Source organism: Neophocaena asiaeorientalis, unplaced genomic scaffold, assembly GCF_003031525.2.
Source record: "Neophocaena asiaeorientalis asiaeorientalis breed wild unplaced genomic scaffold, Neophocaena_asiaeorientalis_V1.1 scaffold965, whole genome shotgun sequence".
In the NCBI taxonomy this organism is placed as follows: domain Eukaryota; kingdom Metazoa; phylum Chordata; class Mammalia; order Artiodactyla; family Phocoenidae; genus Neophocaena; species Neophocaena asiaeorientalis.
The window spans coordinates 178,336-192,582 of NW_020172079.1; the positions used below are offsets into that span (position 1 = coordinate 178,336).

Consider the following 14,247-nt stretch of genomic DNA (forward strand, 5'->3'; position numbering starts at 1 on the left):
AACATGATTCTTCTCTATTCACTGCAGATATGTAATTCACCTCTGGGACCTCAACCACGAAGGAACGTGGGAAGGAAAGGGAACGTATGTCTATTACACAGATTTTGTCATGGAGCTCACTCTGTTGTCCCTGGACCTCATGCATCATATTCACATGTTGGTAAGTTTCCCAGAGGGAGCTCTAACAGACAGCTAAGTTTTTTAGAATCAGGAACGCTGTTTAGTACAGCGTTTAACAGGTGAAACATTTGTGGATGACCCACTTAAAGACTGTAAAAACGACGCAGCTGTTCCCCTCCCTTTTTTTTTCCCTTTTTTTTTTTTCTGGCCAACAGGTATAAAGCAGTGTGGAATGAGTTTGGTGCCCAGCTCAGGAGGTGTTTGCTGTCTAGGAGACGTAGGTGACTCTGCTGACCAAGTCAGTAGATAATGCTTTTAGCATGAAATTAAAGGAATTCCTCTCCTCATAGTTTCTGTGGCTTCTAATATTTAACAGTTACTTTGTAGGTGGTAAAGGGAATTCCCACAGTGTTAGCTACTTCATGGATTCATAAATTTTCTATCTTTGTAATTAAAAACAAAGTCTTTATTCTTAATTCCTCCTACTTCATTGTTTACATTTTACTTTGGTGTGCAAGAAATCACCATGCTGAAAACCTGCTTCATTGGTTTAGCACTTCAGTGATCTGTGAATGGCGAGAATCAACATATTTGGTGGGCAATTTATTTAAATTGTAAGCCTATCAAAGTAGAATTTAAAAATTTTGGGGTTAAACGTAGAGCATTTCTATAAGTCTACTTTTTAAAAGTAACTTTCAGGGCTTCCCTGGTGGCGCAGTGGTTGAGAGTCCGCCTGCCGATGCAGGGAACACGGGTTCGTGCCCCGGTGCGGGAAGATCCCACATGCCGCGGAGCGGCTGCGCCCGTGAGCCATGGCCACTGGGCCTGCGCGTCCGGAGCCTGTGCTCCGCAACGGGAGAGGCCGCAACAGCGAGAGGCCCGTATTCTGCAAATAAATAAATAAATAAAAGTAACTTTCAAAACATACTTTAAAAAAAAAAAAAAGGCCCCCCCAAACAAATATCCAGAGATAACTGTTGACATTTTGTTGTGTTTACTGCTTCTTTATATATTCAAATCCATACATTCATCAATGGAGATTGTGTATTGGGCATATAGTTTTGGCTTTTTGTAACTAGTATATTATGTACACCTCCCTATGCTAGCAACAATTCTTTTTTTTTTTTTTTTTTTGCGGTACGCGGGCCTCTCACTGTTGTGGCCTCTCCCGTTGCGGAGCACAGGCTCCGGACACGCAGGCTCAGTGGCCATGGCTCATGGGCCCAGCCGCTCCGCAGCATGTGGGATCTTCCCGGACCGGGGCACAAACCCATGTCCCCTGCATCGGCAGGCGGACTCTCAACCACTGCGCCACCAGGGAAGCCCTAGCAACAAAATTCTTCTAAATCATTTTAATACCTTTAAGATAAAACTTCCACGGCATAGAGGTGCGATGATTTAATTGGAATATACCATACAGCACTGTTAAAACTATAGTCATCATGTTGTACGTCTATCCCCACTACGTATTTATCTTGTAACTGGAAGTTTGTGCCTTTTGACCACCTTCCTTCTATTCCCCCACCCCCAGCCATTGAACAATCTGCTCCCATAATAGAATATTTAGATTGTATTCAGTTGTTTGCTACTTCACATCTTTGCATACCTTTTTTTTGTCACATATTAGTTTTTTTAAAGTACTTTTATCCTTTTTCACTTAAATATTATTTTTCCATGTAATTAATCTTCAAAATGTTATATATAAAATATAATAATAGGATATAATTATATTTTATAATAAATATAATGAGTATATAATGTTACATTATATGAGTTTACAGTATAATTATTCCCCTACTGGGCATTGTGTCCATTTCCTGATTTTCTGTTTTATAATTGCATGGAGGGGCATCATTTTCATAAAACTTTAAAATTTCTGATTAGTTCCTCAGGAAAGATTGCTGTTGATGGAATGACTAGGCCAAAGAGCATGTACATTGTTCAGGGTAGTGAGAGAAATATGTGCATTTGCTTTCTGAATGACTGCTCCAATTCACCTTCGCCCACAATTCAGAGCTTCTGTTGCATACCTCACTCTCAGCAGCAGCAAGTTCACATTCACTTTTATTGTATATTTTATTCTCTTTCCCTCTTGTTAAGTTATTTGGCAACATCTGGTTATCCATGGCCAGCTTGGTCATCTTTATGCAGCTGCGTTACCTGTTTCATGAGGTACAACGTCGAATCCGCCGGCACAAGAACTATTTGCGAGTGGTTGGAAACATGGAAGCCAGGTAAGTAAGCACAAGTTGACGTTGCTCATGTTGACTCATTTGAGATCTTTAATAATAATAGATCCCAGATTATACGAGAACCTGCTTTTGTAAACTGTTAACGGAATGGTGAAGAGTATAGGCTCTGGAGTCAGACTGCCTGGGTTTGAAGCCCCACTTAGTTGCCATGTGATTTTGGGCAATTTACTTACCTCCCTGTACCTCAGTTGCTTAAGTCTAGGGATGATAGCAGAACCTTCTTCCTGGAACTGTTGGGAGGATTCAATGGGATAATGAAAGTAATATTACTTAGAACAGTACTGGGTACATAGTACGTGCTCAGTAAAGATTAGGTTCTTTTATTAGGTCATTATTTTTATCATCATTATTATTAGATGGATGTTTCCTTTGGCTTCTGCCCTTTTTCTTCCTTACGCATGCGTGCTCACACACACGTACTCTCTCTCATACTCTTAACCTCAGTGGAGGAGGTACTCACTTGCCATCCTGAGGCTAAACCAAGCCTGAAAGTGTGAGATCAATGGGTATCCTTTTTGTGTCCAAGGGAACAGTTTGGCTCTCTGAGGGGTCTTAATTCCTCTGATTTACCCAGAAATGTTCGCTTAAGTCATCACTACCAGGAGCCATTGTTAAGACAGCGTCAGTTTCTGTGTATAGATTTCTTGCTCTTTGGTGGGCTATGAAGAGAATGCAGCTGTAGTGTTTTTCGTGGGTGGAGAATTTTTACTGAACACAATTCCTCTGTAACTGTGCTGTTAAAGGTGAAGTCTATGAAGTAAGTGGTGCTCGGTATTTGTGCGTGGAATTGACGGAGATCCCTGCCAGTTGCACTTTGTTTTTTGCAGGTTTGCGGTTGCAACTCCAGAGGAGCTGGCTGTCAATAACGATGACTGTGCCATCTGCTGGGACTCCATGCAGGCTGCGAGGAAACTGCCCTGTGGACATCTTTTCCACAAGTAGGAGCTTTGCAAAGGGTCACATGGGACTGGTGTTCTGTCCAGGAGCATGTGGGTGCTTTTTGTGCTGGGGCTTAAGACCAGCCTTAGCCAAGGAGTGGGGACGTTCCCTCAGACTGGCCGTGGTGCTGGTACTGAGTGGAATGGGGAGCCTGGGTGTGTCTTCCTTATTCCTCAGCCTCTTCCCTACACGGTAGGACTGTTCCCCACTCGCAGGTTGCCATCTTAGTTTCTGGGTGTGTTAGCTATCTTCATATTCCTTCTCCATTTAAGTTCTGAGATATAGCAAATACGCCTGTAAGACTTAAAGGGGTGGGGGGATCCTTGCTTTCTAACAGCTTATGCCCTATTCTTACCCTGGTGAGAATATATATCTTTGCATTTTGCACATGCCCTAAGGCAACATAAAAAAACACACCAGGGAAGTGTGCTGAGATGGGGATCAGATGAGAAGCACTAAGCAGTCCAGAACTGTGACTGTGTTATCAGGAATTAGAAAATGGGATCTTCTGCAAACCTTCACGACTGGACTAGATCTGTGTGTGGTACAGGCTGTTCCGTTCTCACGGAGTCCTGTTGTCTCTGTTGCAGTCCTCACTGCCTTATATTATTCATTTTTAGAGATCTCACAGGAACTGTGTCTGTCTAACCTAGATCATTCTGTTTATAGATTGGATGTCTTTGGTGTTGATGGACCTTGAGGTATCTTTTGGCCTTTTGTATCTGTGGTCAGTTTTGCATATTGAGAAAGTTATAATCTTTACATCTTTAATCTTCCTTTCCTTATTTTGTATTCCCAAATAGTTTTTCTTCTCCTTTTTAATATTACAAGGACTTTGGAGCTGGAGTATCAGTAACTCAACACATTTCTTTCTTTCTTTTCTTTTTTTTTTTAATGTGCTGGGTGCTGTGTTGGGTTCTGGGGAATTAAATTAAAATGACAGATGTGGTCTTTGCTTTCATGAAACTTTCAGCCTAATGGAGGAGACCGACATGAATTAACCACGCACGTTTATGAGCATGTAATGATGAATTGAGATAAGTGCTCTAAAGAAAAGGAACGTGGTCCTTGAGAGCTTGTAACAAAGGAACCTGACTCCCACCTGGAGAAAGTGACTCTTGATGATGAGTAGGAGTTAAGTCAGCAGAAGACGGGATCAGGTGGAAGAGCAGTTGAGACAGAGGGAACATGTCTGTAGCAGGAGGGAGTGTGGCGTATCCAAGGAATTAAAGAGAACCCATGTGGCTGGAGCTCAGAATGTCAGAGGAGGAGTGGTGTTTGCTGAGGCAGGAGAAGCAGGCATGAGCGACCCTGCAGGGGCTTGAGGGCCACTTGACGGGGTTAAAGTGGGGGCTCGGGGTCAGGGATGCAGTTTGAAAAGATCAAGGGGACTAGTTAGTAAGGGCTGCAGTGGTTCGGGTATGTGCTGAGAGGAGTGTGGATTGGTGTGGTGGAAGTGGAGCTGGAGGAGGGTGGACAGACGTGAGAAGGATTAGGAAGCACGTGGTGCTAGATGGCTGTGAGAAAACGAGGAATATGAGGCCTTGGGGATTCTCCTAGTTTTGCAGCTGTGCGACTGGATGGGTAGTGGTGCTGATTGAGGAGGTTGGAAGACCAGAGAGTTCACACGCATTTCTGAAAAAACTTTCAGGTAGTTCCTAAGGAGCTTGGGGACAGTTTGGAAGACTAAGTCAAAAGAGAGTGTATTTCACCCCAGAAGAAATGTTTTCAATCACATGATTAGATTAGTTTTAGGATTTAATGTTCTTGGTTGAGGCAAAATTCACATGACATACAATTAACCATCTTAAAGTATACAATTCAGTGGCATTTCGTGCAGTCACAGTGTGGTGCAGGCCACCGCTCTTCTCTAGTTTCGAAACCTTTTCATCACTCCAGAGTAGTACCTCATAGTCATTAAAGTAAATCACTACCCATTCCTCCCTCCCCGTGTTACCTGGCAGTCACTAATCTGCTTTCTGTCTCTATGGATTTGCCTCTTCTGGACAGTTCATGTGAAGGAAATCATATAATATGTGACTTTTTTGTGACTGGCTTCTTTTACTGAGCATAGAGTTTTCAAAGTCATCCAAGTTGTAGCATGTATCAGTACTTCATTTCTTTTTATGGCTGAATTTACATTTTTTTAAATAATAAACAATTTGTTTATCCATTCTTCCATTGATGGACATTTGGGTTATTTCCACTTTTTAGCTATTGCAAATAATGCTGCTATAAACATTTGTGAACGGGTATCCGTTTGAGGACCTGATTTTCTTTTAGGTATATACTTAGGAGTGGAATTGCTGAGTCACAGGGTAATTCTATGTTTAACTTCTTGAAGAACCACCAGACGTAGCCACAGCAGCTGCACCATTTTATATCCCATCAACAATGTACGAAAGTTCCAATTTCTTCACATCCTCACCAATATGTATTTCTGTTTTGCTTATTATAGCCAACCTAGTTGGTAGGAAGTGGTGTTTCATTATGGTGGGTTTTTTATTTTATTTTTTTTTAATTAATTTATTTATTTTTGGCTGCGTTGGGTCTTCGTTGCTGCGCGTGGGTTTTCTCTAGTTACGGCGATTGGGAACTTCTCTTCGTTGTGGTGCATGGGCTTCTCATTGCGGTGGCTTCTCTTGTGGAGCGCGGGCTCTAGACGCGCAAGCGTCGGTAGTTGTGGCTCACGGGCTTTGTTGCTCCGCGGCATGTGGGATCTTCCTGGACCAGGGCTCGAACCCGTGTCCCTTGCATTGGCAGGTGGATTCTTAACCACTGTGCCACCAGGGAAGCCCTATGGTGGGTTTTTTAAAATGATAATTCTCAAATGTTATGCTTTCATTGTGGTAAAAAAAATACATACATAACATAAAATACATAACATAAAATTTAGCTTTTAACCATTTTTTTTAACCATTTTAAAGTGTGCAGTTCAGTGGCGTTAAGTACATTCACATTGTTGTACAACCTTCACCACCATCCATTTCCAGAACTTTTTCATCTTCTGAAACTGAAACTCTGTACCCATATAACACTAACTCCTCAATCTCCCCTTCTCCCCAGCCCTTGGCAGCTACATTCTATTTTCTGTCTCTATGAATTTGACTGCTCTCACACAGTAGCACATCATACTATATTTGTCCTTTTATGTCTGGCTGTTTCACTTAGTATGATGTCTTCAAGGTCCATCCATGTTGTAGCATGTGTCAGAATTTCATTCCTTTCTAAAGCTGAAAAATATTCCATTGTGTGTATATATCACATTTTGTTTATCCATTCCTCTGTTGATGGACACTTGGGTGGTTTCTACCTTATGGCTATCGTGAATAATACTGCTGCGAACGTGGGTGTACAAATTTCTTTTCAAGACCCTGCTTTCAATTCTTTTGGGTATATACCCAGAGGTGGAATTGCTGGATCATATGGTAATTCTATGTTTAATTTTTTCAGGAACCATCATATGGTTTTCCATAGCGAGTACACCATTTTACATTTTACACTAGATAATAGCCATCCTGAGGTGTAAAATGGTCTCTCATTGTGGTTTTGATTTGCATTTCTTTAATGACCAGTAATGCTGATCATTTTTTCACATGCTTGTTGACCATTTGTGTATCATCTTTGGAGAATATCTATTCAAGCCAAATTTTCCTATTTTAATTGGGTTGTCTTTCTGTTGATGAGTTGTAAGAGTTCTTTATGTATTCTGGTTACTAAACCCTTATCAGATGTATGATTTGCGAATATTTTCTCCCATTCTATAAAGTCCTTTCACTTTTTTCTTGGTAATGTCCTCTGATGTACACGTTTTAAATTTTTAATGAAGTCCGGTTTACCTATTCTTTCTTTGGTAGGTCATACTTTCAGTGTCAAATCTAAATCCATTGCCAAATCTGGGGTCATGATAGTTTTTTTCTAATAGTTTTATGGTGTTAGCTCTTACGTTTAGGTCATTGATCCATTTTGAGTTAAATTTTGTACATGAAGTGAGGGTAAGGGTCCAACTTCATTATTTTGCTTGTGGCTGTCCAGTTGTCCCAGCACCATCTGTTGAAGAATCTATTTTTTTCCCCACTGAATGGTCTTGGCATCCTTGGCAAAATCATTTGGCCATAGACGTTTGAGTTTATTTCTGGACTCTCAGTTCTTTTCCATTGGTGTATATGTCTATCTTTATTCCAGTACTATGCTGTTTTGATTAATGTAGCTTTGTAGTTAGTTGAAATTGGGAAATGGTGCATCTTCCAACTTTTTCTTTTTTTATATTGTTTTGGTTATTTGGGGCTCTTTGCAATTCTATATGAATTTGAGGAGCCGCTTTTCCATTTTTGCAAAAAAGGCCATTGAAATTGAATAGGGATTGCATTGAAACTGTAGATTACTTGGGGGGAAGATTGCTATCTTAACAATATTGTTTTCCAGTTCATGAACATGGGATTCCTTTCCTTTTATGTAGGTCTTCTTTAATTTCTTTCAGCAATGTTTTATAGTTTTTAGTGTCAAGTCTTTCATCTCCTTGGTTACATTTATTCCTAGGCATTTTATTCTTTTGGATACTATTGTACATGGAATTGTTTTCTTAATTTATATTTTGGATTGTTCCTTGCTGGTATATAGAAACATAACTGATTTTTCATGTTGCTCTTTTTTTTTTTTTTTTTTTTTTGCGGTACGCGGGCCTCTCGCTGTTGTGGCCTCTCCCGTTGCGGAGCACAGGCTCCGGACGTGCAGGCTTAGCGGCCATGGTTCACGGGCCCAGCCGCTCCACGGCATGTGGGATCTTCCCGGACCGGGGCACGAACCCGTGTCCCCTGCATCAGCAGGCGGACTCTCAACCACTGCGCCACCAGGGAAGCCCCATGTTGCTCTTTTACTGTGCTGCTTTACTGAATTTGTTTATTAGTTTTATGGTAGTTTTTTTTGTGTGTGTGTGTGTATTGTTTAGGGTTAGTGTTGCTTAGGAATTTGTCCGTTTTATCTGTATTATCTAATTTTTTGGAGTACAATTATTTCTAGTATTCTATTTTAATCCTTTAAATTTCTGTAAGGTTGGTAGTAGTAGTCACACTTTCATTTCTGATTTTAGTTATTTATATCTTCTCTCTTAGTCTAGCTAAAATTTGTCAGTTTAGCTTTGATGTTTTCAAAGAACCAACTTTTGGTTTCATTGATTTGCTCTATTGTTTTTCTATTCTCTATTTCATTTATTGCTGCTTGAATCTTTATTATTTGCTTCCTTCTGCTGGCTTTGGGTTTCGTTTGCTCTTTTTCTAGTTCCATAAATTATAACGTTAGGTTGTCGTTTTGAAATCTTTTTTCTTTTTAGGCATTTTTAGCTATAAATTTGCCTCTGAGCATTGCTTTTGCTGTATCTCATAAGCTTTGGTATATTGTGCTTTTGCTTCTGTTTTCTTTTGTCTCAAAATATTTTCTAACTGCCCAAGTGATTTTCTCTTGACCTGGTGGTTGTTTAAGAGTTAGGATTTAATTTTTAAAACACCTGTCTGCCTGGGGTTGAGTGAGCAAACAATTGTTAGGATCTCTTCTTGGTTTGCTTTACTTTATAGCTTTGGTTAATAGATTGGGGCAGGATTGTATGATAATAATCTATGACAGATTCATTTGCCATAAAGCTAAATGTCTAGATTTCAACAGATTATAGCTAGATAATTTGTTGCTGTAGATGTCTTTGCAAGATTTCAGAGTCCAGTAAATATTTAATTACATTGAAGTGTCATACTTAGAGAAGAAAGAATCCTTCAATAGAATATTATAGTTATATAGAAATACAACTGTTTTCTCTGAAGTTTGGTTTCTTTAGCTGTGAAAGTTTAGCATTTTTTTTTTTTTCCAAGGAAGGCAACTATATCTGACCAGTTGTACTCACTTGGAGTTTTTAGGCTATTGTACATAATGTGGGAAGTTTTTGCAGAGTATGAAGTAAAATTAGATTTGCTTATGAAAAGTGTGTCACAGGTAGCAGTATTGGAAGGCAAGGATTTTACACATTTTGGTAGTCTCCCACAAGGCTGATTTTACTAGAGGTGTGATTTAAGGGTGTTCATTAAGGGGAAATGAACTTTAAAAAATTTATTTGGCTAATAGTTACATGATCACAAACAGAAATTACAGGTACTTTATTGTTTCAAAATGTGATAGAGTTGAATGTACACATTCATTATTTTGGAACATTACTGTCATACATTGTTCCAGCAGAGAGATAATAAGAAGTAGCTTCATCTTGGACTCTGGGAAAGTTTTGGAACTTAAGTACCATTTGGTTGCTAGAGACGCTGAGGATCATCACGTTTTAGTGAGGTTCTCCTGTGGAACCTTATGTGTGCACATGCTCCCAGATACTAAAAAAAAAAAAGGCACAGAGGAAGTGAGCATTTTTATTCAGTGCCTCGTTGAACTCTTAGAAGAAAGATAATATATTATTATGGAACGGAAGGCCCCTTGAAATCTTAGGAGAAAGATAAGTATTATTATAAATTGGGAAGGGACCTTGGAGATCACTTCATCCAATCTTCTCATTTTTTTTTTTTTTTAGTATACTTCCTTTAATGGGCAGTATTTATTGAGAGACTACCTTAAATAGGGCATTATCATCTCCTGAAAAAGGGCACAAGAAGCTTTTCAGCCTGGTTGGGAAAGCAGAATACAAATATAAGAGGGTTGAAGAAGTTGGGATTATGGACGTAAGGTTGTAGGTATGCTGGGTGAAGACAGAAGTAAGGCTTTGGGGGGGCGGTGATGCTTGATGAAAAATGGATGGGAGGTCTTAGCAAATAAGAGGCGAGCTGGAAGGAGAGGAGCTTTAGTTGGAGAGTGAAATCTTTGAAGTCGTGATTTTGAAGAGAAGGCCAAGGTTAGTGGAGGCTAAAGTAGAGCAAGAGAACAGATCATTGGAATAGAGGATTCAAAGACATGAGAGGCAACGGTGTTGGATGGTTCAGCCACATGGATCTTAAGTTAGTCAAATAGAGCTGGAGAGGAGGATGGTGAGCCAGGTGACGAAGTCTTACTGAAGAAGGGTCACGCCCAGGAGCTTGGTAGATGACCACGTATGTTAACAAATTAACGTTCAGAGCAAGATACACCAGAAGTACATTAGAGTGAAGCAGGGCAAAGAGGTAATGTCAGCAAGTGTTTCTCAACGTTTAAATCTTGCTAATGGTAAATAGAAAGTAAAATTGCAACTCATTGATACATTCAGAGTACTTCTGGTGAATTCTCACAAAATATGCTAAGGATATCTTATTTTGGACTTTTTGGTAGCTCCTGTCTTCGTTCCTGGCTAGAACAGGACACCTCCTGCCCAACATGCAGAATGTCTCTTAATATTGCCGACAATAATCGTGTCAGGGAAGAGCATCAAGGAGAGAATTTGGATGAGAATTTGGTTCCTGTAGCAGCAGCTGAAGGCAGACCTCGCTTAAACCAACACAATCACTTCTTCCACTTCGATGGTTAGTTGGTTTCAACCTCTAAAACCATCCGCCAGGGGTTTTCTCCCCTTAGGGGATGATGTTTTAATTATAACTTGCCCTGTATGGGCGAGTTCAATGTTATATTTCAGTTTTAATTGAAAATGTTCGGTAAGTATAGACAGCACCGAGGGGTTATTCTGTGCCAGGCATTTTGCTAGATTCTGTGTGAATTGGGGGGACGGGGGGTGCAAGGAGGTGAAAGTAGTTACAGTTGAATCAGTCGTGACCGCAAGGAGCATGCTGAATCAGTTTAGTAGTTAAACCGCTGCTAGTAATTTATTGAATCCGTGTGATACTTAAGCATATAATGAAGGGTCATTGAGCAGCCTTTCCAGTGGGTACCAGAAGGAGAATCAGAACTAGAACCCTGTTTCTTTGCCCATAAAATACAAATATTCCATCTTCCAGAATATTGAAAGGAGTTGTAATAAAAACCAGACTTAAAATTCTAAGGTCATGGGCACCATGTCAGGGGCTGGTTGATCATCCTTTGATTCACATTACATCAGGCTTTTGTTGATTTTCATCAATTCCAATACCATTAAATTCTGTGGGTTCATATTTCCTACTCTAAAGTAGGTATCCCTGGACTATTTGTTTAAGAGGAGTGCTCTTCAGGTCTCTGATTTGAGTTTCTAAGGGTAGAGCACGGTGGGAGTGGCAACACATTGAAATCCCTGATTGGAAGGACCGAAGGAGTATAGTGGAGTCTCTGAGAGGAGGGGATGATGGCTGCTTGGCTGGCTGGGCAGGGATGCTGGGCAGGTGTAGAGGGGCTGCTTTGTGGCTTTGTGGCTGCTAATTACGGCCTCTACCACGTAAGACTTCTGAAATAGACTAGCAGATCTTGGACATGGCTACGTAAGCTATTATTTTATGAATTATTACTGAAAACTTAGTCAAAATAGATAAAGGTAACTTTATTTCTCCCTAGTAAGTACATGAAATAAGTACCCAGCTTTTTATTGGGTACAGTCTATCCAGGCAAGATCTTTGAGATGGCCATTGAACTTGTTTTACATTCCAGGCCTCAGTGCTTCTTTGTGAAGGAAAGGGAAGTCCTCCTTAAATGTGTGCTTGATAATGGAGTTGTTTACTGCTGACACCTGGTGGTGCTATATCTTAGGATCCCCTTTCCTTAGTGAAATGGCAGAAGCAGCAGACTTCTTGGTACCATTAGTCCGCAAACCTATGTTATAGAACTCTTTGAAAAGAATTTCGAATCAGAAAACTAGAGTCTTTAAATCAGATTATTAAGTAAAAAATATTTCATGAAAATGATGTCTCCAAACGCGTAGTATTTGTGTGTAGCGTGAAAGAGAGGGGCAAATTCTCATCTACTGTAGCAGCTTTAGAGCCCTGAAAACCCTCCTTATAGTGTAGCCTGAGAGAGGGATTGAGTTCGTGTGGATCCAGGGCCACTGGAAAGTAGGAAAGCCCCGTGGTGAAGTGTTCTGGAACCTGACTGTCTGGCTTCAAGTCCTGGCCACCATAATTAAATGCTGTGATCTTGGGCAAGTTACCTCAGTTCCGAGTGCCTTGGGGAACCAACAAGAGCACTAGAGTCAAATCTCTGAGAAGAGTAAAATGGGGATAATAATAATAAACCCATGTGGGGGTTTAGTGGGGATTGAATGAGCTAATCCACATGGGACACTTGGTCAAAAGGCCTGGTGTAGAGTAAGCCCTCAGTGAGTACCAGCTGGTACCATAGAGTGGCCGACTGCAGAGCAACTGACAGGGGAAAGAGGTCTCTAAGACTTGTGCTGGCTTCTTGTTTGTTTTAGGGTCCCGGATTGCGAGTTGGCTGCCAAGTTTTTCAGTCGAAGTGATGCACACTACCAACATTCTAGGAATTACTCAGGCAAGCAACTCCCAGCTTAATGCAATGGTAAGGCCGCTCACTGCTTTTAAAAGGTGGTTAATAATCGGGAGGGAAGGCAAAGCTGGAGAATGTGTGCAGTGTGCGTGACTCAGTTGGTCTCACTCTGCTCGGGCAGAACGGTGGGATTAAAAAAAATACGGCAGCATTTTCAGGAGCATCTTATCCGCTGGGATGACTTCAATCCCTGCGCTTTAAAATTTGAAACTGGTTTGGAAACCAGCTTTCATTTTACTTGTGTGGCAGATAATCTGACCTTTTCTGAGCACTACTAAGTTCACTCTCATGATCTAGGCTAGTGTTGGGACACCTCTTGATTTTCACCAAAAATATTTGGGGAGTGAATGATGTGACTTTTATTAAAAATTGTCGTAGGCCTACTGAATGTGTTATTTTAACCCCCTCTCCCCCCTTCCCAAAGTAAATAAATGAGTATACCTTCACATACACACTTATACATACATACATGCCGGTGGATATACATATATAAATACAAACATATACACACACACCCCTTGAGATATTCAAGCATGCTCTTGGTTCAAGGATATTGTCCACATACTTCAGGATTCTTCGTATTTTTCTAAAGCTTTGTCATATGGTGTATATTTTTATTTTACAGTGTTGGAGAAACATGGTTCACCGTTTTTGAGATGTAGTGTTCATTGTGATGATAAATGCAGGGGTCTTAAAAATGCAACCTGTGTTAGTCCAACAAATGTGTACTGAAAGCCTGTTCCCGAGACGGGCACTGTGCAGTGTCTGTCAACAAGGTGGACAGGAGCCCTACTCTTAAGAAGTGTGAATTCTACATGGGGGGGGGGAGGCTGATTATAAACACCAACAGATAAGATCGTTGCCGATGGGGATGAGGACTCTACAGGCAGTAGGGCAGGTGATGTGGTGGAGGGGTGGGTAAAGGCTGTTCCAGAGGAGACATTCAGAGAAGTCTCAAGAGGTCATATTTAAGCTGAGACATGAAGGCTGAGAAGAGAAGGAGGCACATCGGGGGAAGGAGGCAGTGGAAACAGTAGGTACAAAGGCCATGAGGTGAGAATGTTCTGAAAACAGAGAGGTGATTGTGGTTGGAGCCTGCGAGTCGGAACCAAGATTGTGACATAAATTGAGGTTGCAGAGCCCGGTCATGCAGGGATTTGTAGGCTACAATCCAGTTTAGACACTGTAATGAAAGTATGAGAAGGCCATTCAGGGCTTTTTTTCCCTCCCCCAGGGGACTGACAGGACAGTTAATAGAGAATAATTTACTTCTGAGAGAATGAATTTTAGAGGGGCAAAAATGGAACCAGTGAGACCAGTTAGGAGACTGTTGCAGTAGTTCAGGCAAAAAAAAAGATGGTGGCTTGGACCAGGGCATTGGAAATAAAGGTGAAAAGAAGTGGAGGGTTTCAGATGCCTTTCGAAGATGAACTGATGGACTTGACAGTGCTTTGATTTGGATGTGGGGCAGTGGGGTGAGGGGAGTGCTGGTTTTCAGTCAGGCAGCTGAGCAGTGGTATCATGTATGAGATGGGCAGGACGGGAGGAGGAACAGATGAAG

General features: G+C 41.0%; 1 protein-coding gene across 1 annotated transcript in view; it reads left to right on the top strand.

Annotated features, from left to right (window-relative positions):
- The window catches only part of AMFR (autocrine motility factor receptor), a 40,563-nt gene that overhangs the window by 15,581 nt on the left and 10,735 nt on the right, over positions 1–14,247 (top strand). Inside the window, exons 6-10 of the mRNA XM_024751421.1 lie at positions 28–160; positions 2,221–2,354; positions 3,200–3,310; positions 10,596–10,786; positions 12,595–12,698. Coding sequence (XP_024607189.1) covers positions 28–160; positions 2,221–2,354; positions 3,200–3,310; positions 10,596–10,786; positions 12,595–12,698 — 673 coding nt within the window. The remainder of the gene's footprint in view (positions 1–27; positions 161–2,220; positions 2,355–3,199; positions 3,311–10,595; positions 10,787–12,594; positions 12,699–14,247) is intronic.